The following is a 27,963-nucleotide window of genomic DNA, read 5'->3' as shown; positions in this document are numbered from 1 at the left end:
CAGCCTTGGCCAGAGAAGAAAACAGGCAGAGATTGTCGTGAAATGAGCTTGTTCCAGGATGAGGTAGGTGGGGTATATTTTCACACTCCTGTGAAGCTTATTAAATAAAACACTGAGAGTGCTCAAGGAAACCTGACAGGGTATTTGCTGCATTTACAACACTGGATAGTAAAGGGGAAAAAGGAATAGGTGCCTGCGTGTGTTCAAATGATCTTATCAACCCTTTCCTATTGAAATTCTCCCTTTGAACGCTGATTGATTCATCACTTATCTACACATCAGTGACCAATTTGTCAGTTTCTTTGCTCAGTACATGATGTTGTTCAGTATTCCCCTTAATTCAACATAGTAGTGGATGCAGATTTAAGGACAGAAGGTTACATTCTGGTCTCTAAACTGCTCAGATTCAGTGCTAAATGTGAAACTGAATAAGTAAAAAGCTTTCAAAAATGTCACTCAGGTGTAATATTTAAGGGATTTTACCTGTAATTTAGGAATACTAGCCATAACCTCGAAAAAAAAAGAGTCATTTTCTAAATCAAGATTTTTAAAAACTGAAAAGATTCCAAATTGCTACTATATTTTTATGTAAAGCACTTTGAAACAACAAAATCTGAACCAGTTTTAACAGCTCTTTGAATAAATGTAAATACAAAGTCAAGGTAGATGATTTAGATAATCTGCTGTGAAATTTATGATTAAAACACATGAAGGAAAAATAATCAACCTACACATACAGAACTAAAATGAACTCACTTAAATAGATATCAAATGAAATCACTTAAATAGATCTCCACTTACCATGTATGACAAGAAGAAATGACTTTGTCACCTGGAAAATATTCCTTTCCTTTCCATGAGCATGGACATTCATCTGCATCCAAGCACATATCCCCATGTTTCACAAGACTATCAAATAAAAAGAGCAAAAAATATTCATCAAGCAGCAGTACAGCGGGTATCGAGATATAAAAATATTTTCCTAAACTTTAATGTTGCTACCAGTTTTGTTAATGAGATGCAAATAATATTTAAAGTCTTCTGAAACTGAAAAGGCACCATTTTGTTAATAATTTCATATGAGCAATTTGATATCATCCTTTCACAGGTACCTGAATATTTTGTCTTTATTTAGTACCAGCACTTTGGGTACTAGCATTTTAATCATTCACCCTCTAAGACTAACTCGTGAATATACAAATTTTAAGGTCAGGGAAACTACGAATTTCTAGAGATCCTCTAAATTTCACCAAATTTCTTGTAACTCAGCCAATTAGACTGCATTTGACTCAAGCCAAGAGATACTCCATGAGTTGTGGGAGCCATCACAGCTCTTGGTTCTAGTGGCATGTACTCTTACTCTCTAAAAAAAGGCATATTTAGTCTAAGGTTTTTTAAATGAGGATTTCTTCTTGCCCTATTCTTTTCTTTCACTGACAGGAAGTGTTTTATTTCATTACAGTTTTTCTATAGCTGTAGTTACACCTCTTGCTCCATTAATAATTTAATCAATACCAAAAGAGCTATTCTGGCTGCATGAAATTATTGTATTTTTTAATCAATATTTATTTCTGCACCTTTATGCAAGCAATTACGCGCACCTTCGTGCAAGCTATTACAAATATACTCAATGTTAGTGGCAGAAGTATCCTCACAGTCTTCAAAGGAGATTTTCATTATACCATAGCTAACCATATGCATAGCTGTTCACAGTTCAAGACTAATGCTATGAATTTGTGTTTTTACAGAACTCGTAGACAAGCAGATAAAAATGGAAAACTGTTAAAGAAAAAAAAAAAAAGGGAACAATATTGCTTGTTATAGAGAAAGAACACAGGAATTCTTGCCCAGAAAGACTAAATAGAGCAACCAGTCCTAATTTTAAAGTAAAATGTTTGTGGCTTTTTGATAATATTCAGAAAATCTGAAATTAGACAAAGGGACAGAGATAGAGACATCTCAAGCAGATTCTACAAATAAAGGTCATGAAACACACCAGAAGCATTGATCTATTTTATTAAATAAGCTATCATTTTACTGAGCCCAGGAAAGTTGCATTTCTTCTAAAAACCATTTCATTTTATTATAAATATTGTCATGCTATTGGATAAGCAAAGCCATACCAATATGGGACCTGAGAGTCCAAAAACAGATAGAACAGCTGTGATGATAAATCCATCTCTCAAATGAAAGCTGTGAAACTTGAACTCTTGACAAGCTGCAGCAGTGTCTAACTGCTGCAGCTCCAAGTTGTTTTGATCTTGCCCCATTCCATACAACACAAGAATTCAGAGCAGCTAATATGCCAGTTCCATAGTAAAAGGAATCCTTACAGGCACCATGCAGTCTAGGATTATCCTTGTTTCTAATGTTTGAAATGTACTTGTATCCACAAATAAATAGTCTCTTCAAATGGTACTTTTGGGCAGATTTTTTTTTTTCATCAAGGTAAGCTTGTTTGGTATCCTAGTACCTCACTGCAGCAATACAAATTTTGTACATGTTTTTTTGTGTTCCTAACAGATTCATTGCTCCTGATGTTTAGCACTGTTATTTAGGCAAGATATGGCACCATGGACAAGATGTGACAGGTGTGAGGCACATCCACGACAAACAGGGTACCAATAATGTTGTTTCCCTGCTAGCCAAAAAGAAACATTCCATCACTGAATTAATCACAAGACATTATATTTGCTCATATTAATGACCTGGTAATTAATAAAATTTGTATTTTACTAATTAAATTGTACATATTTGTAATTTGTATTTGACTTAGACTTCAGTGTGTTATGTATCAGACAGAAATTTACATCTCTGTAAGGCTTATGAATGGGAATGTGCAGAACACCACAAACCCTCCTCCCCCATTAAACTGAAAAACTGTAATTTTCCTCCAGGGTAGGTGAAGTGTTCTCTGTAACCAATACTTATTTCAAGCATTGTGTCACTTGCAGACAATCAACTGTGAGACTGAAATTCCCACTGGTTTAAAGCTGCTCAGAGCTGAACAGGGCACATTCAGACACAAAGAGATCACACTGACAAGGTAACACTAAATGCAGGTTTTTCCTCGTGTTATTACACTGGATTTAAAAAAAAAAAAAGTGATAACAGCTTTCTCTCTTGTAAAGCCAAGCAAATGGATAGATTTCAATGATCTAAGAATTCACCACAAATACCCTACAGAGAGGCCTTGCACTGCTACTCTTTGAAGTATCAGACATGTTTCGTGATGCTTATACTCACTGTCCAGCCTACAATGAACTGCAAAGACACTATCCCACTTCAAACTGCAAAGACACTACCGCACTTCCCAAAGGATGACTATCCCACTTCACCCTGCTGAACATTCACTTTCTTTATTATCTTATTATTATCTAGAGCTTTCTGCATTCACACATACAGAAATATGTAAATAATCTTGGTAAAGGCACCACTAGAAGTAATGTCGTCCACGACTCAAACACTTCTTTGCTTCTGCAAAGATCCCAAATCTATACCAAAACAATAAAATCTCTCTCCCAGCTTCCAGCAGGGCAGTTTTCAATAGTCTGTGTCTTGCACAAGCTCTTTCCTTGCTCTCCTGCAACAGCCTAACATCAACTGATTTATGCACCCAGAAGTACTTTCGCTGCATTGTTAAATTTGCTCTCTGAAGATTTCACAGATCGTCCTACAAAGGCCTGTAATAGAGTTTAAGGGAAGTAAAAAATGAACAAAATAAACAGAAAACAAGATCAATTTTGAGAGAAAAATCCAACACTAGTAACATTACTGTAGCACCTAATGCCCTCGTTCACTCACGGTCTCGACAGGGAAAGTTAATATATTCTGGCTGTTTTCTGTTTCATTTGGGGAGCTCCTTAAAATCTCTTCTTCCTCTTTCCCCTGGTTTATTATACCAAAATATTAAGTAATTCTGTAGAATCCTTGGAAGGTTTTCATTATTCTCATCTTTCTGTGTTACCAAATTATTTTGATGCTTTAACTGAGATAGTCAGTTTCTTTTGCAGCTTCACCCTGGACTGGAAACTTTCCTGCAAGCAGCTCTACCAAAATTTCAGAAAGTAACTCTGAACATAATGGAAGTCTTCCTTTGAACTAGGTGACAGAGTTCATATTTCTCTTAAAAACAAGTCAGAAAGCAGAAAGTCATATGAAAAGGTGCTCCAGAACCTGAATGATACTGCTGAAGTTTTACAGTCAATTAATTCAAATGCAGAGGAAAAAAAAAATTAGATATTTATTTGCAGTTGGTATAAACTAGAACATGGGAAACAAGAAGGTTTGTAAGAATTGCAAGAGAAAATAAGGAACTCAAAAATATTTTAAGGAAATTTGCAAGTCTGAAAAACAGACAAGTATGGAAAAGAACTGGATTGTCTTGCAAGGGCAGGGCAATAGATGTTTTCTTTGGAAATGAGCTCCTGCACCTTTAGCATGTTGTGTCTACTGCCATCAGAAGTAGAAACCAGTATAAAACCTGGTGTGGATAAATATTGGTTCCTGAAACACCCAAACACAGGAACATTGATGCAGTCTTTGTAAGAGAATTGTATTTTCCTGAGGAAATAGTCAAGTGCATAGCCATGATGGTGTCCCCATGGGGCTAATCCTTATTTGTCTGGAAAACATTAGATCTCTACAGACCTCTCTGAAGCTCTGCCTTAACCAAAAGATTAAAAATACTTAGCCTGATAGCAGCAGCAAGGCCATCCAGAAGTGGGAGGTTTGGGCAGAAAACAGGTTTTATTTTCACACTGATAATAATAGTAAATTCTGAGTTTAAACTGAGGAACAGTAAGTCTTCTGAAAAATTATACTAAACATGCACCAAAAGCACAGGATTTTTATTTAATCTAAGGAGACTTAATTTAATACATAACATGGTCAATGTAATTATATTAGTAAAAAGTAGTTTTCTAAAAATATATGAAACTCATCTGTATTCTTCCCATCTTCATTTTTCATTAATAGAGTTATTCGTCCATAGGAACATTTATAAAACAACATTAACTGTTTTCTTTGGGAAAATTAGAAAGTGATGAGTTTTATTTTTCTTAATAAAACATTCCAAGAATATTTTTCAGCTTGTTATGTGCCACTTGACACATACCACAGAAATACAATGATAATTGAGACAGTTTTAGAAGGAAAATCTGGTATGATATTCCTTAGTTAAAAACTTCACTGCAATTACAGGATATTAAAGCTTTCAATTTACTAACTCTTCATTCATCTATTTTATGGGAGCAATACGTGACAAAAAAAAAGAGAAAGCCATAAAAATTCTAATTATGTTAAATTTCCTCAAATTCAGTAAAGTAAAGTTTTTAGCACAAAATATATTCTTCTGTATCATAAATAATAAGTTGCATCCAGAGTGTGGGGATGGGAGAAAGGACTGTCTTTGTTTTTCCTAAATGTACATAAGAAAAAATTTGTCAGGCATATTTCTTAAAAAGGTGGCCCATATAGTTGCAAACAATTAAACATATAGTGCAAGGAAAAAAGAAAACTATAATACAGTTGCCTTGTTCTTGAGATTCACTCACAGGCCATAAAAATAAATACACCTACTTGGAATTATGGAGCACACTATGTTCTTAGTTACTCTTAAGTGATGTTCCTTTCTTTTTAAGATCAGTCTGTTGACACTCAATAAACATCAAGTTGGGTATTGGATGTTGCTGAACAGTGAGAAATTGAGTGACCTGGATTTACAGATAACTACTGCTAACAGCCAGCTGAGAATTAACTTTTTATTCCCTTGCAGTACTAACATTGAGAGAGAAATAAAAAGTCAGTGAAACAAGGAGAAAATTACAGTCAGTTTTATAAGCATGATTAGGAAGAGAAGTCTGGCTCTGATTTAGAGTTCAAAAAAAGTTAGTAACAAAAATTTTGAAACTGAAGTTTCAAAATACTGCAAAGTCAGCAGACCCTGCTTGATCTAGGTTAACTGCATAGTGGTTGGTTTAACAGCTTTAAAGAGGGAACAAAAACATAGAAGGGAAAAATTATGAATATCTAATAGGTAGATGTGACAGAAGCAATAAAACACATTACTAACTGCATTTGGGACAATATGTATTTCAAGCTATTGACATAACTCTCAGAATTTGTATTTATTATTCATATTTAGAAGATGGTGGGTCTTGGTTTTTCCAACAAGATGGAATTATTATGAAATAGATAGGAAAAATGCTAAATATTTCAGCTAATGGAAATATGAAGGGATAACATGATCTAAAATAAATACTGATGTATGTCATTAAACAATCTGAGTCAGTCCACATGAAAGCACCTATATTTCAAAAATCTGGCAGGGCTTTTGTTAGAATCATAAAACCATTTAGGTTGGAAAATACCTCTAAGCTAATTAAATCCAACCACTTAATACCCCCACAAAACTATATATATTGCAAATACAGCGCAAATTTTATGCTGTACACTCCATAAAGTACAGATCAGTTAAATCCAACTCATGCTGCAGTCAAAGCATAAAATCCTGTCAATGACGGAAGTGGGAAAACACAAGTAATTCCTTCAGGAAAATGACTGCTTTTCTTGACAGCAACACTAAGAGCAGGCTGTAAGCAACAAGGAAGAGAAGCTATTTTGGAGATCATTACTGGTCTGACTGGAAACCATGGAAAACCAATGGAAGAGGAAAGGAACAAACCAGCATATGTCCATTTGAAGCAAATGTCACACAGCATCCAGAAATGTAGAAAGCTACTTCTGTTTATTCCCCTCCTCCTTCACTCTGTCTTTTCTCCTTGTTTCTTCTGCAGCCTGATTAAGGATTCTGTCTCCATGTCAAATCATGCACATTTGTTATCATTAAGGAGGAAAAAGAATTTGATTCATAGAAACCCAGAAGCAGAAAATATAATTCAAATATTGTACTTGAAAAATATGCACTGACAGTGTATTACATATTTTTTTTAAAAGCAACATAGAAATATAGAACATTTTCCTTTAAATGGTGACAGATGAAAACCATTAAGAAAAAATATAAATAAAATCTTAAAAATTACTTAATATGTCAGGCAAAGTAGGGTGAATCAATATTAGGAAGTGAGTTCCAGGAGAATTAATGTTTGATTTCAACAGCTTCTAAAATAGATGGAAAGTATACAATCAATTTTTGTACCATAAAAAGTGTAACCCACAGAATGATCTCCTGTAAATTTAGGTATTTACTTAAGCATGGTTACTTGCATCTGATTTACTCACTGCAGAGGAAAAAGAATGAAGCACAGCTGCACTGTAAGCACAAAAAAAAGAAGTAATGCTAGAAGTAGTGAAGTATTTGAAAGAGTATTTCAGCTTTCACATACTGGAAAAATGCACTGCAAAACAAAAATATCATGCCCTTGAAATCTTGACATCATTTCTGTGAAAAGATGTTATTTCCTTCTGTGATGAGAGGTTTTTTTTTTTTTTTGCTAAGCACCTTTCAGGGTATCACTGAGGAATAATCACCCCACAAAACAGATCAGAAAGGTTCTTCCTCCTCAAAAAATATACCTTCCTAAACAGGTTTCTTAGTTGTGACATATTCCCGTATTTCACTCACTATTTTACCTAAGTCAACTAATCAAGAACATTAACTCATTTCATTGCTACTTAAATCAGATTAGCTTACATGTAATTAATCAAGAAAAACCGATGCAAGATCTCAAGCAGGAACAAAAGCATGAATAAAGAAATTAAACTTATTATTTCAGGTAAAGGACTAATGTTAAGATCAAAGAAATTCCATGGCTGTTTTGCCCTTTTAAAGTGGACAATGTCACCTCAGTTTTCTATTTCACCAGTAAGAACTGATAGCCTAGAGAAGGCATTTCCAAGCTGCATAAATTCACAGTGCATTTGAATCCTGTACTGCTTGAAAGGACATGAACACAGGATGAGGTACTGTATAAAGGTGGTGGTATTTTACCCAATTTTCTCTTCCAAAAATTTAATTTAAAAATTTTCGTGCTGTATTGGCTCTGACTTTAAATTGCTCAATCTGCAGCATGAATCATTGTAATGCAAATTCAGTGACTGACTTAAAACATTAGGGCCCTTCATATCCAACTTCTATCCAGCGTCTATTAAATGCATCTCTTACTAAAAACTCCTAAACAATTAAGATTCATTATCTCAATAAAAAACCTGCATAGTTAATACACAGCATAAGTCTCTTGCTTTTCCAAAAGCATACCAGAAAACCACACACCTTTAGGATCATCTTAAGTTTTCCTAAAGCAACCTCAAATAAAAACAAACATAAAAGCAATATAGGACTACTAGAGCTGAATATTTAAAAGGCACCAATTTTGACAAGTTTGTAAGTGACTTAGATTTCTACTTCATCAGTAGAGACTGACATTCCTAATTCAAACCTTAGGCTTGTAACACTGTTTTCTAGTTCTGCCTTAAGCAGCACTGAGGGTAAAATCCCGAAACACAAAAAAAGTCCTCAAAAAAAACCCAACACAAACAAACAAAAAAAACTCAACAAAACAAAACCTAATAATTTTGTGCTAGTATCTCTGCAGGCAATATACTGTAGAAAAGAATACAGTTTGCTAAAGTTACAATAAAGACAAATCATCTTAATTTTGTATTTTTGTCTCTAGGAAATCATAACACATTCCATCTTACTACCATAAAACCATATTATCAGAGTTTTAGGATCACCAATGCTTTACACTGAGTCTTCCAATGCTAAAAAATCCCCAAATTGCTTACAGTCTAGATCTAAGTTCCACAGGAAGCAGTAGAGATCACAAGCTCAAAGGCTATGCACAGCAAAATAGAGAATAAATAATTCATGATCTGAGCTGCCAGCCATATAGTGTTGGTGAAGGTAGCCTTGAAGTGTGCCAGCCTGGTCCAAGAGGGTGAATTCTTGCAATTCTGAAAATATCTGCCTCCAGTTAATTTCCAAGTTTGCCTTAGCGCTTTTCAATATGGTCCCATAGTGTGAGTTCCATTAATTACAGGTTCCATTTAATATCAACCATTTCACATTCCATGTTTCTGAGTATTAAAATAAAATCCAAAAATCCAGAGTAGCAATATTTTATTATGAGATAGAAATATCTACACATCACTCAGCATGAGTGCACAGACGTCAGCTGAGCTGTTTCAACAGTTCAAATTATTTCAAAGTTATAACACCAAAAAAATTCAGGCTATGTGCTTAAGAAATTAAATTCCATCAAGACTAGCATAACTTAAGCACATTGTTATTTTTATACTCCAAATTCTCTCAACAAGACAGTGCTTGATTCCACAACAGCTCATCTGTACATTATCACCATAAATCCCCAAGACTTAGGAGATCCTTTTGAAGGAAAAAGTAGTGAAAATTATGCCTGTGAATAAATAAACTTATCTCCCTCAGCCAAATATTGAAATAAGAAGTTAAATATTTGGAAAAAAATCTAGATAAAAACGATTCTACCGTAACAACACAGATTGAATAAAATTATTTCATTGCCATTTCTATATTCTTGGTTTTTTGATCATATTATTATGAATTATTTAACTCCACTTGTCACTTGGTTTAACATTTATTACTACTTTAACAGCCAGTATTGTGGGGTAAGCCTACACAAGTTTGATGCTCAGCCTTTGAGATCTCAAATTGTACAGGTAGGATTAATTACTCGATCATGTTTGTGGCACCAGAAGATGCAAATCTGTCTGTACTCACCCTGGTGGGCAGACACAACCTGACACACAAGGAAGGTGTGCTGAAAAGGTGAGGTTTAGCAGCTGATTCTCACAAGTCCTCTCTCTGCTGAGCTCAGGATCCACTTGTGGATTGCTGCAGTTAATATAAATCTGTCCAACTGGGCAGCTGTGTGCTGGGGGGAAAATTGACAAATGCTTTATTCTTCACACCTGAAATTTTGTATTCTGTAAATATGTGCTATAAGGATTTGTAACATAACAATTATGGATGTGAAATATGGATGGAAATTATAACATCCAGCAATACTAGTAACATTCAGTTGCCCCTTCTCATATTACTTGAGGCAAAGTTAATCTTTGCTTGCCCTACTGAAGATCTGCTGTTTATCATGCAGCTAAGCTTATCTGCATTAGCAAGTAAAAATGAAAAAATTAGTGTTTTTAAGTACTGGGGTGGGGGGAAAGTTGTTCAGATCTAACAGTATTTTGAATACTAGGCTGCTAAGAAGCAGGAGTATTACTGTCAAACACACAAATAGATAATTATGGATCCCCTCCCAGAAGTTTTGCAATGTATACAAATTATCTTCTAATTCAGAAAAGGGGTTTCACCAAGACTGGAGAAAATTTATTAATTGGGCTTGAAGTATCTTTTCCCTCTCTCTTCACTCACCTGTTATGCTGTTATCACAGTTCATTACACCATTTCTGCAATGGCTGCAATAGAAATACACAAAGATGTACTGAGAGCCAGGAAGATCTAAAACATTAATATATTCTATTTAGTAATGCAGAACAAGTCATTAGAAAATAATTTTATAAATGTTTGCACTGAACATTTTTACTGTGGATAAAGAGTGTATTGCCTTAACTCATGAAGAACATTAGTTAAACTCCAAACTTTTGCTTTATGCGTAGCGTTATTAGGAGTTACAATGCATGGGCTGACAAAAAACCACATACACAAACATGCCCCCATACTGCTCCCCAAAACACATTTCCCCTACATGAAACAGTTCAAAGCTGTGTAAAACTCAACCTAACAGGATACTGTATGCAGGGAAGCACTGAGAAAACTTACACTGTCTGCTCCTTTCTAGTTTGAGCCAAAATAGTCCTGTACTTCTCTAAAATGGTAGCAGCTCCTATTGCAGCTCATTGTCAGGGAAAACTGTAGCAGTGCTGGCTGGGTTTCAGGTCCTGGTCTTCACTAAAGAACCTGAGGCCATGAAATCCAGCACTATTTTCCCATTCTTTTGCAAAGGTTAAATATCCCCAGGACTCCTATGTGTGGTCAGGAGATTCAGAATCAAATTCTGTATGTGCTACAGCCTCCCTGTGAACACATTTGGAATTGTGTATGGACCCCAACGCCCTGCAGGAAAAGCACTCAAGGACTGCACGGAATCACTCAGGCAAAAGGAAAAGGAGTACCAAAGGGAACTGAGAGGGATGCAACTCAAAGGCTGATATAACATCAAGGAAAATATTTTAAAGGACTTGTTGAAAGCAACAGAGTAGAAAAGCTATTCCATAGAGAAAAAATTCCAGTATGAAAGTGGGAAGTTCCAAAGATGAAGCAATTAAGAGGAATAAAGGATGGGGAGAACATAATAAAGATCATCATTGTTTCTAATAGAAAGTGACAGAAAAAGAAAGACTTAATCACATAGCACTTTTTTTCCAGTTCATCCATACATGATTCCTAATGTATTGTACAAGGCAATTCACAGGAGCTGACAGTCTGTACCTCTACATATAAAAGCCTTTCCTCTCAACAGATCTGTATATAGCCTTATTAAAATCGCCTCCATCAAAAATTGTGACTAGATGGGAGACACATATTTCTAATTCCAGCTAAAATTGCAGTAGTTATAAACTAGTGGATTTTAATTTTATTCACGAACAAGCTGCCAGATCCCAAGCAAATCCACTGATATCAACATAAAGAGGATTTTTGTCTACAGCAATTTTTTAAAAACTACATTTTTGGACCATCACATGATGTGCATTCAACCATATATCCATCACATGGGTCAGCAAAATTAGCTGAACTAGACCTTTAAGGAGGAGGATTAAAGATTTACCAGGAGTAGCCCCTTCTCTTGGCTGCCAGGGCTGTTGGGCACATTTTGTAAACATAAACACCTTGGGAGGGCAGGCAACAGTGCACCCAGCCTTTGCAGGACCTCATATGCACAGTGGGCTGCCTGGCACACTCCAGGGAATCTGCCCTAAGGTAAAAAAATAAGCTAACTTGATAAGTAAGATATCAATTGATAATAGCCAGTATTTATGGACTGCTGACAAGAAGTTTGTGTGTGCTTACTAAGTGCCCACACTGCAATGGGAGTCTGACAACACCAATCTCTAATGTGGCCTCTGTAACAAACTAAAGAACTACACTGATCTGCCACGGACATGATTTGGTTTGCTCTGCTTTTAATTAATTGCTGTAACAACTGATACGGGCAGTCAGAGCTCAGATATTATTTCTGAAAGCTTGTTATTTACAAAGCTTGTCATCCGCATTACTTAACCTTCTCCAGACAGAAATAACTGTTGAAAAGGATGCAGCTGGCAGGAGCCAGGATCACCTAGCAAACTTTCTTCTTCGACATCATGACTGCAATGATGCAAATGGAAGAGCAAGAGGACACGAACAAATGCCAAATGTAAGGAACGATAACAGAGATGCTTATTTAGCATTGGCTGCAGCTTTTTGTGTTTCTTAGTTGATAAAAGCCACATTGCTCTTTTACAATGATTCTATACTAGTGGAAGACAGATTCTTAATAATTCTTCATATATGGATTTAGAATCTGGTAAAGGGAAGGAGAATAGCAATGAAGTTCTATGGACAGTCAGGAAGTGTCCATGCTTTTCTGGAGCTGTCCACACTAGTATGGATATAAGAAATTATTGTGGCTTTTCTTTCTGTTTTGCACTTCAATGTATTGCATTACAAAGCACAGCAGCCTGGAAAGCCTAAGCTCTAAAGGACTTTTGTCAAACACAGAGAAAATTGATGCAGGTTTATTCTGTAGATTTCATTTAAAAATAACTAAAACAACAAAAAGAAAACCCACAAACTAGACAAAATTATTTGATACAGCTCTTAAAAATATGACACAATTTAGTCATGTGAAAACACAATTTTGTATCTTACCATTTGCCTAAAGATGTCATGGCATTTTCTCCAGGGGGATAGTCAATTCCTTGAAAATAGCATGGGCATTCATTTCTGGAATAGAGGAAAAACATGTAATTGATTAACCCAAACTGAAAAAAGAAGATAAAATTCCCATTGATTTAATTGCTGTTCAAATTTCAGTTGCTTTGTTTGTTTTGGTGAGGGCTTTTTGGTTAGCTGATGGTTTTGTAGTTGCTCGGGGTTTTTTTGGGTTTTTTTAAATGCAAAAAACCTGATCTCAATACTGCCATGTAACTCAAGAACATTTCAAACTAAATCAGTAGGAAAATGGAAGCTTATGTTTTGTATCTTTTATGTGCCAAAGACTAGACAGAAAGTAGCAGTTAAGAGGCACTGATGATGTTGGATGAGTGGCCATGTTATAGAAAAGCTATTTTTTAAACAACACAGACATCAGTTCTGTAGAATTTTGAGACCCTGTCAAGTTTACAGATCTCTATCATCTACAAGGGTACAAGTTAATCAGTTTTCCACTCTGACTTGCAAATGTGGTGGTCTGAAACCACCCGGTGAGTGTGGCTATCAGAACCACAACTTTACCCACCTCTGCACGCATCGCTCGGTCCTGGTATCCAAATACATTCCAGAAGGACAAGCACAGCCTTCAACGCAATCACTGCTGCATGTCTCTGGCACAGACAGTGCTTGGCAGGTTCTGCCACAGGTAGATACACAAGTACTGTACTCTTTTGTGTCTCCACATGAAAGAGCTGTCCAAACGAAACAAATCTCTCAAATTACGGTGCAAGAGACTCAAGGACCTCCCAACAGTTTTCTGATAAACATCGCCATTCTTTTGTTCCCAATCACATTAAATTCCACTAAAATTGCTATCTTGGCACTATGCTGTGTAAACTACACAGATGTAAATCCACAGTAATAACAAGTGCAATGAGTCTGTGCAGTTAATCCAGATTTACACTGTGGAAACCTAACAGCTGAAGCTTTTTTGCCTCTAACTCTGAAAATATTTGGTATTTGTGCATGGGCTTTTGGAAATGCACAGCACCTTAAAAGAAAAATCTTAACTTCAAATAAAGCACGTATACTTTGCAGATGTTGTACAATATCATATTACATTTTCTTCCATATATATATGTCTCTTATAAAAACTCTACTAAAAAAACACTGAAGCTCTTGAAATACAGACTCACATATTTTAAATGATACAAGCATGACTTTTAAAATATACTGTAAGAAAACTATACTTGTTTCCAAAAAAGTGAAATAAAAATCAAATGTCTTGAATGATTCATTCAATCACAAGTGGACACAGCCATTCATGCCCTAATAAATGCAAACAAGGCAGCCTTGTCAGATATACATACAGCTATTCCAGCTTGAGATGCTTAAGCTGGACCAACTTAATCCTCTTTATCATACATTACAACACATATTATTACATGATGTGTTGACACTTGATAAATGTTAAGTTCTTGAATGCTCCTTAGAAAAGACTCTGAGACTTGTTTGTAGAGCCAGACCTACATCAGTCTGTCAGTTTCAGGTTGTTTGATAGGGCTTCCAATTCTATACTTTTTTAAAACTGTATGCAAGGGCCCAACATGCCCTATCAATATCTTTTGCATTACAAACATTTAATATAAACTAAAGTATTTAATATTATCCTTTGCTTGTGAGGATTTACAGAGTAGTTAGCAGACATCACCTTTATCTATAAAGATACATATATTCTATAATCTTCTATTAATTTTAAACTAAATAACAATACCAAGTTTCAACACTTGCTTCAGCACTTTGTGTATTTCAGTGTCACTGACAGTAAGAGAATAAGCCAAGAGATTGTCAGACAGCAGAAGTTGACAATAATCCAACTAAAACTGCTAAATGCTATCTTCTTCCTCATACTATCATGCTAATTTAAAGAATTAGATAAACCTAGCATCTACAAGGAAATGAAATCTATTCATGCAGTTCATTAATAATATCTATGTGGTATGAGATATGCAATGTCATATAATAAGGACTGATCTATTTTCAATTCTGTATACATTTGAAGCCCTCTGACTACTTAAAAAAGTATTTACAATGTTTCCTAAGTCAAAGAACTACAGAAAGGAAATTATAAGGGAAGAATCCTGTAAAAACACTGGTACAAATTCTGTCTAGACAGAAAATTCTTTTAAAAAAGAACAAAAAAACTTGCCCTGTGTGCAGAAGGTCACACTAGAATTAACCCTTCTCTCATTTAAAAGATTGTATTGATTTAATTTTACTTGCTGATTGTCTACAAAGTCCTCAGGCAGTAATTAATTATTTATTAGAAGTGACAGGAAACTCACCACAATCTGGGACAGCTCCTCTGAAATCTATTACAATTCCAAACCTTCGGCAGTGATGAGCGTAATGGGCCAGAGCAGAGCAAAAACAAGTCTGTCCACATTTGCAAGTGTCTCTTCTGCACTGCTCAAAATAGGGAACAGGACTCAAATAGGGGTAGCATGGAGCAAAAAGATCTTTCGTAAGGATGCTACAAGCTTCCGCTGCATAAGAGGCTACACAAATAACAGATTAAAAACTGTTTCAGTGAGGGAGTTTAAAAAGACTTGGAACAAAAAGTGTCTTCTATGCAATGCAACCAGTCATGGTTATATACTACTGCCACATCAATCTCTTTGATATCTATACAGCTGTACAGAAGGACTAAAATTTATGTCCCAGTCTGTTATCATGAATGCAGCTTTTTAGCATTTCATATTGTGTAAATACCCAAAAGACAAGTGATGTTGTAGCAGGAGGCATGATGATTCCCTAGCACTGCTGAAATCACAGGGAAAATCTTAATATTCTATCTCTATGTCTTTACAAGCGTTTAGTGTCTAATACAAGAAGTGGTAGGAATTGTGAAATAGATGTTACTGATGACTTAGTGACCATCTTATCCCAACTGGATATTCCCTTTCAGCTAATTCTATATGCTGGCAGTGTATAAGTATCTTTCTCCTTCTAATTTTCTTCCATAGTAGACACCTAAATCAAGTATTTAGTTGTTTTCAGCATTCTTAAAAATGAATACTTCAATAGTTTTGAGTCTCCATCTTAACTAGCAGCATCACCAATCCAAGACATTCTACCAAACTTTAGTGCATATCTTACTTAACACAGTGTAACTGCAAACAAGAAACTAGGAAAATGGGCACAGATGTACTAAGTAGAAATGCATTTGTCAGTAAGAATTTGCCCTCACTGCCCACCTGCCTGCAGATGAACATCACACGGATCCACCTGTGAACTATCATGCACGAGAACACAGGCTGATGAAGTTTTCCACGTGTTTCCAAACAGCTCTGGAGTGCTCTCTGTTACTCCAACTGGAGATCTTTTGCAAAGCAGAAGTCAGTCAGAAAAGGTACAGTGAATTTGCAGAATGATCTCAGTTCTTGCACCCTCTGATTCAAGCTCCTCTTTCACTATTCCATATCCTCGTTCACTTGCCTATAAAACTGTAATCATAAGTTTCCAGACTCCTTTTTTAGCAGATAGAGGCCCAGAAAAAAAAAAAAAAAAAAAAAAAAAAAAAGAGAGAGGATATCCTCTAGAGACTTTTTAAGGAAGAAAAAGATCAAAACTGACCAAATTCCATCCTTATAAGAGAGCAGGAAGCATCACTGTCCTGATAGTCTGAACTCTCTTATTTGTCCTTTTGGTTCCTTAGTGATATCCAATCTATTTTTAATCTCTCCTCTACCTATAGTTTCCTGTCTGTTGCTGACTTCCCAGGGTCTTTATTCCTTATGGGAAAGAGAAAAGAAACCCAAGCCTCCAGAAATATAATTTCAAAAGCAATTGAACAGACACCCATGAGCCCTAGGTAATAGAAGCTGAACGATAAAGACTTTGATCAAAATAATCAAGGCACAGTACTGTTGTACAGAGAGAATGATCAAAACTGTGCGTTTAAATATGGAGCATTATACTTGAGGGAAAAGATGGCATGAGGCACATAATCAGGAATATTGCCACTGCTAAAGTGGGAGTGGAGCTGGGAATGAAGGTGCTGCAAAAGTCACCACTGCCTATGGCAAGTCTCCCAAATCTGCTGTGGATCAGGTTGTTTGTGTTTATACCAAGATGCCTTGATACCACAGTTTGTGCCATGTCTGAGAACAATTTTTAAGTCCCCAGGTTTAAGGGCTGATTTTACAAATATCAACTATTGTACAGCTTCTCATTTGTGTGAGAGCAATCCAAAGACTGTCATCAAAACTAAGCTACAAACCTACATGTCAAACAGAAATATTTTAAGTAGCTTTATATAAATAATATCTCTTCATTGAGCTGCTGCCTATGTATTTCTTAGTCTCATTATAAATAATAATCTGATAATGCTTTTTAATCTGTAACATAGAAACTCTCCAAAATTCCACTGGTATATTTGTGTATCTGTCTTCTTAAATTGGAACTATAATGGAAAGCTTTTCCATTTTTCAATTACTTTTGAGTTAGAAAAATTCCAGCCGTTCTGGAAGCATAAAATTCTTCTATTATTTCCTTTTTTTTATCCTGTTGTGTCCTAAATTTGTGTTCTTCTCCCAGCTCCATTAGGCTACTCTAATTCACTGGAAGCTAATTCGTTCTTTAGTGTCTGTGAGACATACGTTGCAAAGAAAATGGGCAAACAGCAGCTTTGGCTATGGTGCTTGGGCAGCTCTGCATCACAGCAAAGGGAAGCCCAGGCAGCAGCCAGTTCCTGTTGCTGGTCTGCAGGCACTGAACAATGGAGGCTCTGTCAGAGACAGCAGATTAGGGCTCAGAGGAGAAAATAGGAGCTGGAAAGCTGTCTACAAAGCTTTTGTAGACAGTCTTGCAGAGAGGCAGAAAGTTCTGTATATAGGCCACTCTATTTTGGACATTTTTCTGGTAAAATAGCCCTTGTGCATCATATATATTTCACCAGAATATTTCGAGCAAAACCAGGCTTGATATCCTGTAGCTGAAGCTACCAAATTTTTTGTTAACAAACAGAACCCTACTATCTATCTCACAAATAAAAAAACTTCAAAATAAATTATTCTTGGTATCTATCCTGTCAGCTTCAGTATACACTTGATCCATCACTCTAACTACAGATATTCATATAGTGGCAGATAGAAATCTTGGAGCTCTGCATACAAAAAATCATCCTCTGTGTTTCCATTGAAGGTTCCACAAAGGCCCACGGTGTCATCCTTCCACCGTTCATCCACTTGAAGGTAAAGCCTCAGTCCTTCTCTGTCGTAGAGGATCTGTAATCCAATCTGTGTCTTTACTTGCAGAAATACAGAGGACAGTTTCCGTATCTCAAACAGCTCTGGGGAGTAAAAACAGAGATTGCTCAAAGGCAAAGGAAACCTGCTTGAAATTTAAATTTTGTTTCTTGTCATGTCACAAGACATGTTGGTGTTGGTTTATATCACTTTTATGTAAGTTTTTTTCCTATTAAGGCTCTATTTTGCCCTAAACATAGATTTCTCATGAAATATTATATTGACTCAAACATTAGGAACAAAAAAAGGATCTTGAGACTCAGCACATGTTTTAAAAATGCATTGAGAACTCACTGAAATATCCACAAAGATAAACTAAATGAAATCAATGTAAAAATATAAACATTTCAGAACATTTTTTGTTCCTAAGACCATTTATGTTCCTAAGACCAGGAACATAATTCCTATGCTAGAACATTTTTTGTGAAATTGCCAAAGAGCCAAGGCCTTGCAAGCATCAAATCTATTAACGATTTGCATATAAAACCCTCGTTAAAGATAACACTAAATCTCACAGTCATATATACCTATGCAGAATGCCAGACATATTCAGGACAGAGAGATTTAAAAGCTCAAAGCAAAAAGAAACAAAATAAAATTTTTGTCTGAAAATCTGTAGTTCATCTCTAAGGGGCAGCAGGGTCCTTTCTGCCTAAATTTATGTGAACTGCTTACAAAAACAGGAGAAAAAATTACTCAATTCAAGAATCAGAGGAAAGAATTTCTCCTCAGGCAAGAACTAAAAAACCTCTCAAATGTGAGGGATGGCATTTTGACTTGTTATAATAAACAAAATCTTAATGTAAGAAACAACTAGCCTAATGCAGGTACTGCACAATTCCTACCATTAGTGTAAAAAGTTCACCAAAAGTTAATTTGTGAAGCATTTCATAAGAAATAACAATATTGACACCAAAACATGCCTTTTAATTTCAGTACATTAGCAATACTGACAGTTTGACAACGCGCATAAATGTAATTGAAATATTGCTCTAGTGTTTGATAAGAGTTATATGGTTGTGTATTACTCCTTACCATCTGCATAAGGCAGGTTAATTTTGTACTGGTCATAGATCAAAACATCTCCTGAATGAGTCAGGGTCACTTGTCTCTTGGGGTCCTGCATAAGAACAAGGCTGACAGATTGGATACATGATCCATCCTGGTTCTGCAAGTGAGAGCGAAGAAAACAAGAAAAGTTATACTTAGTGGGGATAGAAAAGTTTAAGATTATACCCTGCTTCTTAGCAGAGTGAACTTATAAAACGTGCAGCCTTACAGTCTAAGAAAAATCAGTATCCTGAATGATTTCCCATATGTGTTTAATCATGATATTAACATGCTATGAAAACACAGCACAGAAGTGGGATTTGGAAAGAGAAATTTAAAAAATTCTCAGATAGCTCAGTACCAAGACACAGAATTCCTGAGACACCCTGATTAAAGACCCACTGAGGCTGAGTTGATGCTCACTAACAATGCTGCACTATCTACAGAGCAGTGCAGCAAACTCCAGATTTGTACTTTAATGTGTTCTGATACATCCAGGTTCTTCTATAGCATATTTTAAGATATAAAATTCTTTTAAAGGCAAACATTAAGGAAAAACAGAAACATCTTGTGAATCATTATTTAAAACAACACTTAACAACACAATTTCTGAGGGGAGTTGTAGAATAGAGCATGCTCATAAGCTCTGTGGATCAATACTGATGTAAGAAAGGCAGCATGTAATACCACAACATCCAACCGACTCAGCTTGCTTATTGTTGCTACCATTGTTTATTCTTTTTGCATTTCACTTCTCCAAGTTAAAATGTTACATAGAAAAACACATGAGTATGAATACTGCGTTGCAGTATTCTGGATGAAGCATTCTTTTAAAAAATCCTAGACGGATCCTGTTTACTTTTTTTACACCCACATTCTTCAGTGAAACTTAATTTTCAACAGTACCAAAAGCAGTTAATTAACTGAGATTTCACAACAAATACACCTCCATTAAGTAAAATGGAAACAAGTCCGAGAGGTGAGTAACAGAATTCAGTTACAATCCAAATTTTCAGGACAGGACTTCCACTTTCCAGAGTAACTACAGGTACCTTGACGTCCAACGTCAATATGGAAAGAATGCTTGTTAAAGATGTGCATTAATTCCAGTAGATTAACACATTTTTCTTAACAGGATTAATTTGAGCACTATTTTTTTTTTTTAAAGAAATGTTCTATCAAAGAGAATCAGGCACAGAGGTGTATCAAGAGATGACTTGAAATTATAAAAATAACTGGAGCTATTTCATCAGCTCAACCAGCTCTCCTGGAGTGACAGTGAAGACAGACATCTGCCTCGTGAAATCATGTGCTTGCTGTTTTGCCTCTTTGCTAAGAAATAGGTTTCTGTGCATTTCATTCGCAACAATGGCTACAAATTGACAGTATTGTGAAGCTAAAAATTAAAGAATGGCAGGTGGCACAAAGAGCAGAGGAGAACCAAGAAAACAACCCTCCATAGTATATACATTAGTACACAGTATCAACAAAAGCTTTATTATTCCTTCAGGCTTAAACTGAAGGAGAAATTCTGCCTGACAATTGTTCTCTGTTCCAATAGGCTGTTTCTTTCACAGCACTGCCCCTGCCAGCTTTTGGCAGGTGTTTTCACAGGAATGGCCATTTCTCTCACTAGATTCTTAAAAAAAAAAAAAATCTATATTGAGAAGACCTTCTCATCATACAAACTACAAAGCCAGTGAGGCTGTCACCTGACACTCAGATAAGGTTAAGCTGTGCTGATCACTTGATTGATTCTCCTTCCAGAAAGTGCTTAAACAAAATTTCACATCGTTTTGAAATAACTTGTTGCCTGATGACTGTTTATGTCACCAACTCTAAGGCTCAGGATGACTGGATTCTTTGTGATTCAGAAAGCTAAAATCTCCACAGGTATTTTCTTTCCACATTTTCTAGTCTGCTTGAATGAGATAGGAGTGATAAGGTTTTTTTAAAGAAGCACATAAAATCTCAAACCATCAAGAAATATGAGATTCCACATTACAAATCTTTTAGCTTCCCATTTCAATTCATTAATTTTAATAAATGGGTATAAAAAGATAATGGAGGGTGCCTGGGGAACTGAAAAGCAGTTCCTCTGCCAAGTGGTACCAGCTGGTTGATAATTAGACACTTGAATAGCTGCACTGAAGCCCCACATTCTTGCATTATACTACAAAAACTGTTCTCACTACCCTCTTACCACCTGTACGCTGATAATTAAATCAGCAGCACGTAGCCCTGGGACATATCCCATAATCCTCTGATTACTCACCTGATTGTTAACATCCAGAATGCTTTACTCAGACCTCTGTAAAATCTATACCTGTTAGGACTGATCAGTTACCTTTGTGAAAGGCTGAGTGAAGTATGGAGCTGAACATGCAGTAAAAGCCAAGAGAATATGGTTTTTTCACCTACAAGCCACCTGGAGACAGAGACACCTCAAGCAAAGTCACTAAGTCAGGCTGAAGAAGAATGCAAGAGTTACTGCAAGGCACTGCACAGTCTGAGCAGCGAGGCAGAAAGCCAATTAGTTTGGTTATTACTTTCCCCAACAAAAATTAACCACAACAACTAAACCAAAAAGCACAATTCTGTCTGTTTTGTCCACAGAGAGAAGTGCTCCTAACACAAGGGAATGAGACACACATACATGCTCTGCCCATTACCACAGCAGATATTTGCTCTATTGATGGGCTTTCCCATAAAAAACTTATCAGGCTGCAAGGTACCCTGTTGTGAGCTTCTGCAAGTCACTTTGGCCTCAACTCTCCTTTGATAAAAAAGCTGCCTAGAGAGTTTCTCTGGGGATTTCCTTTGCTTTTCTTCCATGATACGGTACAGCTACAATACACGGCCACCTTTCTCAAGCTTCTTGGACTCTGCAAAATTCTAAGACTATGACACCAACTGAATGGATGCATGCCTATGCTTAATGTTATGTTTCACAGCTATTCTTTTTATTTTTTCATTGAGGTGATACTAATTTAATCAGCTCCTCAAGATTCCAAGGTTAGCACAGAATGAAGCCAGCCCAACTTACTAAAATAAAATCAAGCTAACTAAAATAAGCACTTGAAGTGGGGAATTGTAACAACAACAAAATACATTTTGAACAGCCTCAATCTTCCTAGAAACTGGAAATACTAGCAGGATCACAAGAATAATGCACACAGAGGTTAAAACCTAGAAGTTTTTAAAATGCGCATTCCTTGCTAACATTTCATTTCACAGCCCTCATTGTAATGCTTCTATCTCACAGAGCTAAAGGCTCTAAAGTTTAGTGTTATACAGCAATTTTATTTGCTACCCAGGAATCCACTTTTTCAATAATGGCAACTTCTAGACCCTGTCACATACATCACCTGTTATCCTGATATGGTTCTCCTAGGAATCACAGAAGAGATTTATTTGTGGATCATCAAATTTCAAAATATATTTGGTCCCTATTCAGTTAAGCTATATTTCTTACCTCCCAACTTCTACCACTGAGATGAGGGGACTCCCTGCACTCACTCTCCTATCTCTTACCTGGATTGCAAATAAATAATTTCTATTATAATAAACTTGTCACTGCAAATTTATTCTAGCTTTCTACTTAAGTCTTTTCTGTCACCCAGAGAAGTAGGTTAAAATGCAGAAATAGAAAACCACTAGAAATAGAAATATGCCTTTAGAAAGTGTAACATGACAACTTATATAACCATTTCATTTCCCCACAGACGTGTCAAGTGCATTAACAATAGAAACTGCAGAGAAGAACAACTCCAGTCTTTAATACAAAAGGACTTAGAGATCATACATTTACTTAGAACACAAAAGAAAACTAATGTAGTTACCTCCACAGAAGTACAAAGCAATGGCACTAAATCTGATTTATGTGAATTATATATTAATGTGGGCCTAACATATATAGGTAGTCTAGAATTACAGCAAAGGCATATTTAAGACTATATACATTTTAAATACCTGTAGAGTTGCTTCTAAATAAAAATTATTACAGAAGACCATTTGAGACAGAACATAAATCAGGCCAAGATACAAACTCTCTCCTACTGCAAGTCCAGGAGCTTGGTAATCATGACTTTAATACAAATATGGGCCAAATCCTGCTGTTACATGCAAATGTAGAACTCAAGACAGTAAGAAAAGCTTGATTCCAGAAAATACCTAAGTTCAGCCACCTGCACTTCCCATACCATGTATGTATTTTTAGGACCTGTTCTACCTTGACATAACTCCCTGAAAAATATAAGCCCTATCAAGATTGAAAAAAATTAAACTGTAGTCAAAAACCTCACCAGTGTTCCACACCTCACATCTAATTTTACAACACATGCTCAGAAATTCACATACAAAGTAAAGGAAAGAATGGGTCTCGGACATAAGGCAGACAAAATATTTGGTGATGCCTGTGTACAGCTTCAGAAATTTTCAAATATAAAATAAAACCACCATTTAAAATATCTTTACTAGCAGTATTAGTATCAGCTATACACATGCACAAGCTTGTAGCTTGCTTTTCTTCTAAAATGCTTTTTTCCTCTCAATTAATAGACCCTTCATGATATAAAGGTTACGAGAGGGCTGCAAGCCCTACCTGTCCACAAGGAGCATTCTGCAAGGATATGGTGAACATTCCAGAGGTGCGGCTCTTTGCCAGGATGTACTGGCAGGTGGCTTGGAACGTGTATCTGCGCCCATCAAAGGTCATGAAGTGAGTGTCTCCTGAAACTGAACATTCAGCTGGAAAACATCATAAATAATGCACCTAAATCTCTAGTAAAACCAGCATATTCAACACAGTTATTGCTCCTGTACAGCTCATACACTCTGATACATTCTATAACTTATAAAATTCTATTTATATTACAACCAGGTATTAGGAACCTAACCTTTCCTTGCTTTTGTTATAGAGATCCTACCTGATGCCCAGCCAAGATACCTGAACAACTCCTCCCCCAGAAGGAGGCAATAGTACCTGTCATCTGTATATTATGGGTATTTTATTTGTGGCTCTTAAAACTGGTTTTCAGAAACACTAACACATTTAACTGATAAGCCAAGCCGTTTTAATATTTAATCTACTGAGTGTGTAGATTGAAATAAAAATGCAAATTATATAATGAAACCTCATATTAACATCTAAAAGTAATATTTACTGAAGTAAGAATTAACTTATCAAACGGTATTCAGTACTTGAGCATACCTGGACACGTAAAATTTGTACAGATCCACTTTCCTCCACTGCAGGTGCTGAAATCAAAACAAAAAGTTTTCATATTTTTATTCTGTGAATTATACAAAGCTGTCCCTCAGCTGTTCTTCTTGCATTCCTTCTCTATGTAATGAGCACCAAGTGTTTTGAGTCTTACAAAGGGGTACAACAGAGTTAGCTCTGTCTCTATGGCTGGGAGCTTGTCATGAGGACATGATCATGAGAAAATTCATCCATCCACCCAGTGTCACTATGTCTTTTTAGCTCCTTAATAACCATTAGAAAAGTTAAGGATTAATAACATTAATTAAAAGTTAAGGATTAATAACATTGAGAAGAATAAACACAAGCAATTTGAATCTTAACACTTTTAGAAGAATTGTTGGGGGTGGGGGGGAAAGTTGCACATCTGCAAGCTCATTAATTTTCTTCAGTTAAGGTGATCCAATAAAAGGCACTTTCTCTTCCTACAAATTTTACTTTCCAATTCATAAAATTCACTTAAATTCCAAAACAGCAGCTTAATGTCACAATTATATTAGGCTCTTTATGTCCAAGTGAGACGCTACAAACAGGAGATAAAGTCAGCCTAGTTCTCCTGTTAGGATTTTGAATTCTAGATTCTTTTTATTTTTAAGGGAGTGTCCAAAGTGAAAAACAGCACTAAATATAACAGTATTCCCTGCAATATTTGTCATTTTCTCTTCTTCCACATTAATAGTTTAATAGTTTATCTTTTCTTTAATGGCAAAACATACACAGAATAGTTGTTTTTTTTTTTTAATGCAGAAACAGTACTTCTCAAGTTTATCCAATTTCTAACTGAAATAGGCCTTGAAGCATATGATCATTAAAAGATTTGGTTCACAATGTAGTAAGAAATGTTACCAGTTATTACATTCTTCATAAACCACTGAACCCATTTCAAAGAAACTTCCATGGTAATCACAAGGACAGTCCATAGGCTTGACACACAATTCATTTTCATAAATTAAGCCTAGAAGAAATCAAGAAATCAGAAAAAAAATGAAATATCCATGACAATGGCTGACAGAGTACTTACAATTATATTCAGAACCAATACCAATGGTGATTTCTGTATAATAAATCTCTAGACTATTTGTTAGTCATTTTTACCATAAGAAGTGCATTTGAATTATGTTACATAAATTTTATTATAGGGATGATGTCACTAAATTTCTTGAGATACAGTAAACACATTGAAAATAATATATTTAATTACTGGGTGAGAGGGAAAGGAAACCACACACACACAAAATAACAAACCCAAGCATACAGGCCATGCTGCTGTGGTACCTTTGGCTTATTTTTTTTAACACATATACAAATCTTTGCCTCTATGGTCCTCATTTTACTAATTTTTCCCTTTTTTCCTTATTACCATAATTATTATTTTCTTACCATAGGACCAGAAAAAAAAAAAGGCTTTACCAAACCATAAAAGACATAATTTATGACAAATAGGATTAAACTTAAAAATAATCAGGGTACATATAAGAGGAAGAACTTGAAGATACATTTTATAACTCTATTTGTCCTCTTTTAGATAGAATCCTGTACTCAACAAAAGCACTAACTAGGGAAAAACTGGGTATCAGCATCTACTTTGGTGATGAGGGCAAAGTTTTGCTACAGACCACACTGCTAAGTACCTGACTTCCCAGAATCATACAACAATCTAAAAACCTCATTATCAAAACCTGTTCCTGGCCACAGGAAGGAGTTTTATCTGTGTCATGGTTTTGAGCTTTTCTGAGCACCCTAACCAGAAAAAAAATAAAACAAAAAATCCCAAGACACCAAAATAATCCTCCCCCAACCAACAAGAAGCAATCAGCAACCACCACAATCAGGAGGATACCCTCCCTGTAACAGAGCAAACCCTGTTTTTCACTGAAATTGTGTAGCTCTACAGCTAGAATGTGGATCTGAGCTAAATCCTATTCCTACTTTTTACAGGGATGAAAAGGCTCCTGTCAGTAAGGAAAAGAAGGTCAGTTACCTACACTGTTGGCACTCAGTTTATAAAGAGTTATTTCTTTTAATCTAGCCAGATCAGACAGGGATGTAAACTTGGGGAGGAGCAATCTGAACGTGGTACGGAGTCAGGTGTGTACCTGAGGAGCAGAACTCACCATCTGGGCAGTAGCAGCCATCAATGCAGTGAAGCTCACTGCCAATGCACTGGGATTGCTGGTGACATGAAACAGGGCAGCAGTTGATGCATTCACTGTAGGTCAAGGGTTCAGCACAGGTAATGACTGAATTACAGAAACAGGCAGAGAATGAAAAGGTGTGGAGCTACTGTCACAGGGCATCAATGGATTGCACATGCTCTTTTCAGGTATCCATTTTCTGGCATGTCAGTTGGGTATCTGCTCTCTAGATAAACACTGTCTAAAACAATGGCTTTCCTAACACACAGAATTGGTACATATTCACATGCTCTCCATTAAAGGTGCATTAAGAAGGAATAATCTTAAATCACACTTTCTGACAGCAGAGCTATTTAGATTCTCCGACCACCATCAGAAGCAGTCTGGGCACCCATAAAGAGATTTTTTTAGAACCACAGTGGAAATCTTCTGTCATGGATGACAAAGTAGTTTTGGTCCTGTGTATCAGGCAGGCAACCAAATTAGATAACCTCTTTCAAACTTACATTGTGTGACCTGTAAAATGAAGTCTTATACAAGTGCAATTTAAACTTATTTTTAACATTTGTGACACACATCTTGTATATCACAAAGCCATGAAGACTTTGGCAATATTTAAGAGCAGCTCTGTGAAAATAAAAATGGTTAATCACCTTAAAGAATCACATTGTAAAAAACTTCAGTACAAATTGCACATATTAAAGAGAAAATCCATTGCATTTATGTAGCCTTTAAGTGAGTTTGACTCACTTAATCACTTCATTACAAATTATATAAGACCAAAATTGGAGAAAGGCAAAGAACTGAAGCTATGAAGGGCACCCTTTTCAAAACACAAGGACCAAGCAGCATTTCCAAGTACAGAAGCATGGCATTACCACACTGCTGGAAGTGCACACGCCATCCATGAAGTGGCTTTCCTGCGTGGGCACACGCTCTGGCATACTCAGTGAGTGCTCGACACCAGGTTGCATCATCAGCTGCTGACCTTACACAAATAAAAGGTGACATATGATTTTGTACCTCCATTCAAACACACACGATTTCATGAATGCTCCTGCACTGCACTCACCCATGCTGTTTGAATCTACTTTAACGGTGTTCTAAGGTACTGTGCTGTTGGACTAGGTTAAAAGTCTTAAGAGGATAAAAACTTTCTGCCACCCTTGAAGAGAGGTCATCAATATAAGTAATAATACTTTTGAGGCCTGACCCTGTTTTCCTGAATAAATCCACAAAACCCAGAAATACAGCAGTATAAGGAGACTTCAATAAAGATCTTAATTTTTACAGTAGTAATATCCTGCAGAAACCTCATAAGAAGGAAGTGCAAAA

General features: G+C 36.1%; 1 protein-coding gene across 1 annotated transcript in view; it reads right to left on the bottom strand.

Annotated features, from left to right (window-relative positions):
* Window positions 1-27,963, bottom strand: part of OTOG (otogelin) — a 92,428-nt gene that overhangs the window by 50,819 nt on the left and 13,646 nt on the right. Inside the window, exons 11-24 of the mRNA XM_030273852.4 lie at window positions 27,507-27,616; window positions 26,608-26,733; window positions 25,340-25,448; window positions 24,443-24,489; window positions 23,834-23,979; window positions 19,216-19,348; window positions 18,047-18,224; window positions 16,129-16,253; window positions 15,217-15,429; window positions 13,458-13,623; window positions 12,869-12,943; window positions 10,373-10,416; window positions 9,719-9,872; window positions 802-909 (exon numbers count right to left, since the gene is read on the bottom strand). Of these exons, the coding sequence (XP_030129712.4) occupies window positions 802-909; window positions 9,719-9,872; window positions 10,373-10,416; window positions 12,869-12,943; window positions 13,458-13,623; window positions 15,217-15,429; window positions 16,129-16,253; window positions 18,047-18,224; window positions 19,216-19,348; window positions 23,834-23,979; window positions 24,443-24,489; window positions 25,340-25,448; window positions 26,608-26,733; window positions 27,507-27,616 (1,734 nt within the window). The remainder of the gene's footprint in view (window positions 1-801; window positions 910-9,718; window positions 9,873-10,372; window positions 10,417-12,868; window positions 12,944-13,457; window positions 13,624-15,216; window positions 15,430-16,128; window positions 16,254-18,046; window positions 18,225-19,215; window positions 19,349-23,833; window positions 23,980-24,442; window positions 24,490-25,339; window positions 25,449-26,607; window positions 26,734-27,506; window positions 27,617-27,963) is intronic.

This window comes from Taeniopygia guttata, chromosome 5, assembly GCF_048771995.1.
Source record: "Taeniopygia guttata chromosome 5, bTaeGut7.mat, whole genome shotgun sequence".
Classification (NCBI taxonomy): domain Eukaryota; kingdom Metazoa; phylum Chordata; class Aves; order Passeriformes; family Estrildidae; genus Taeniopygia; species Taeniopygia guttata.
The sequence above is the reverse complement of the archived record's forward strand: the minus strand, read 5'-3'. Positions and strand labels throughout refer to the sequence as shown.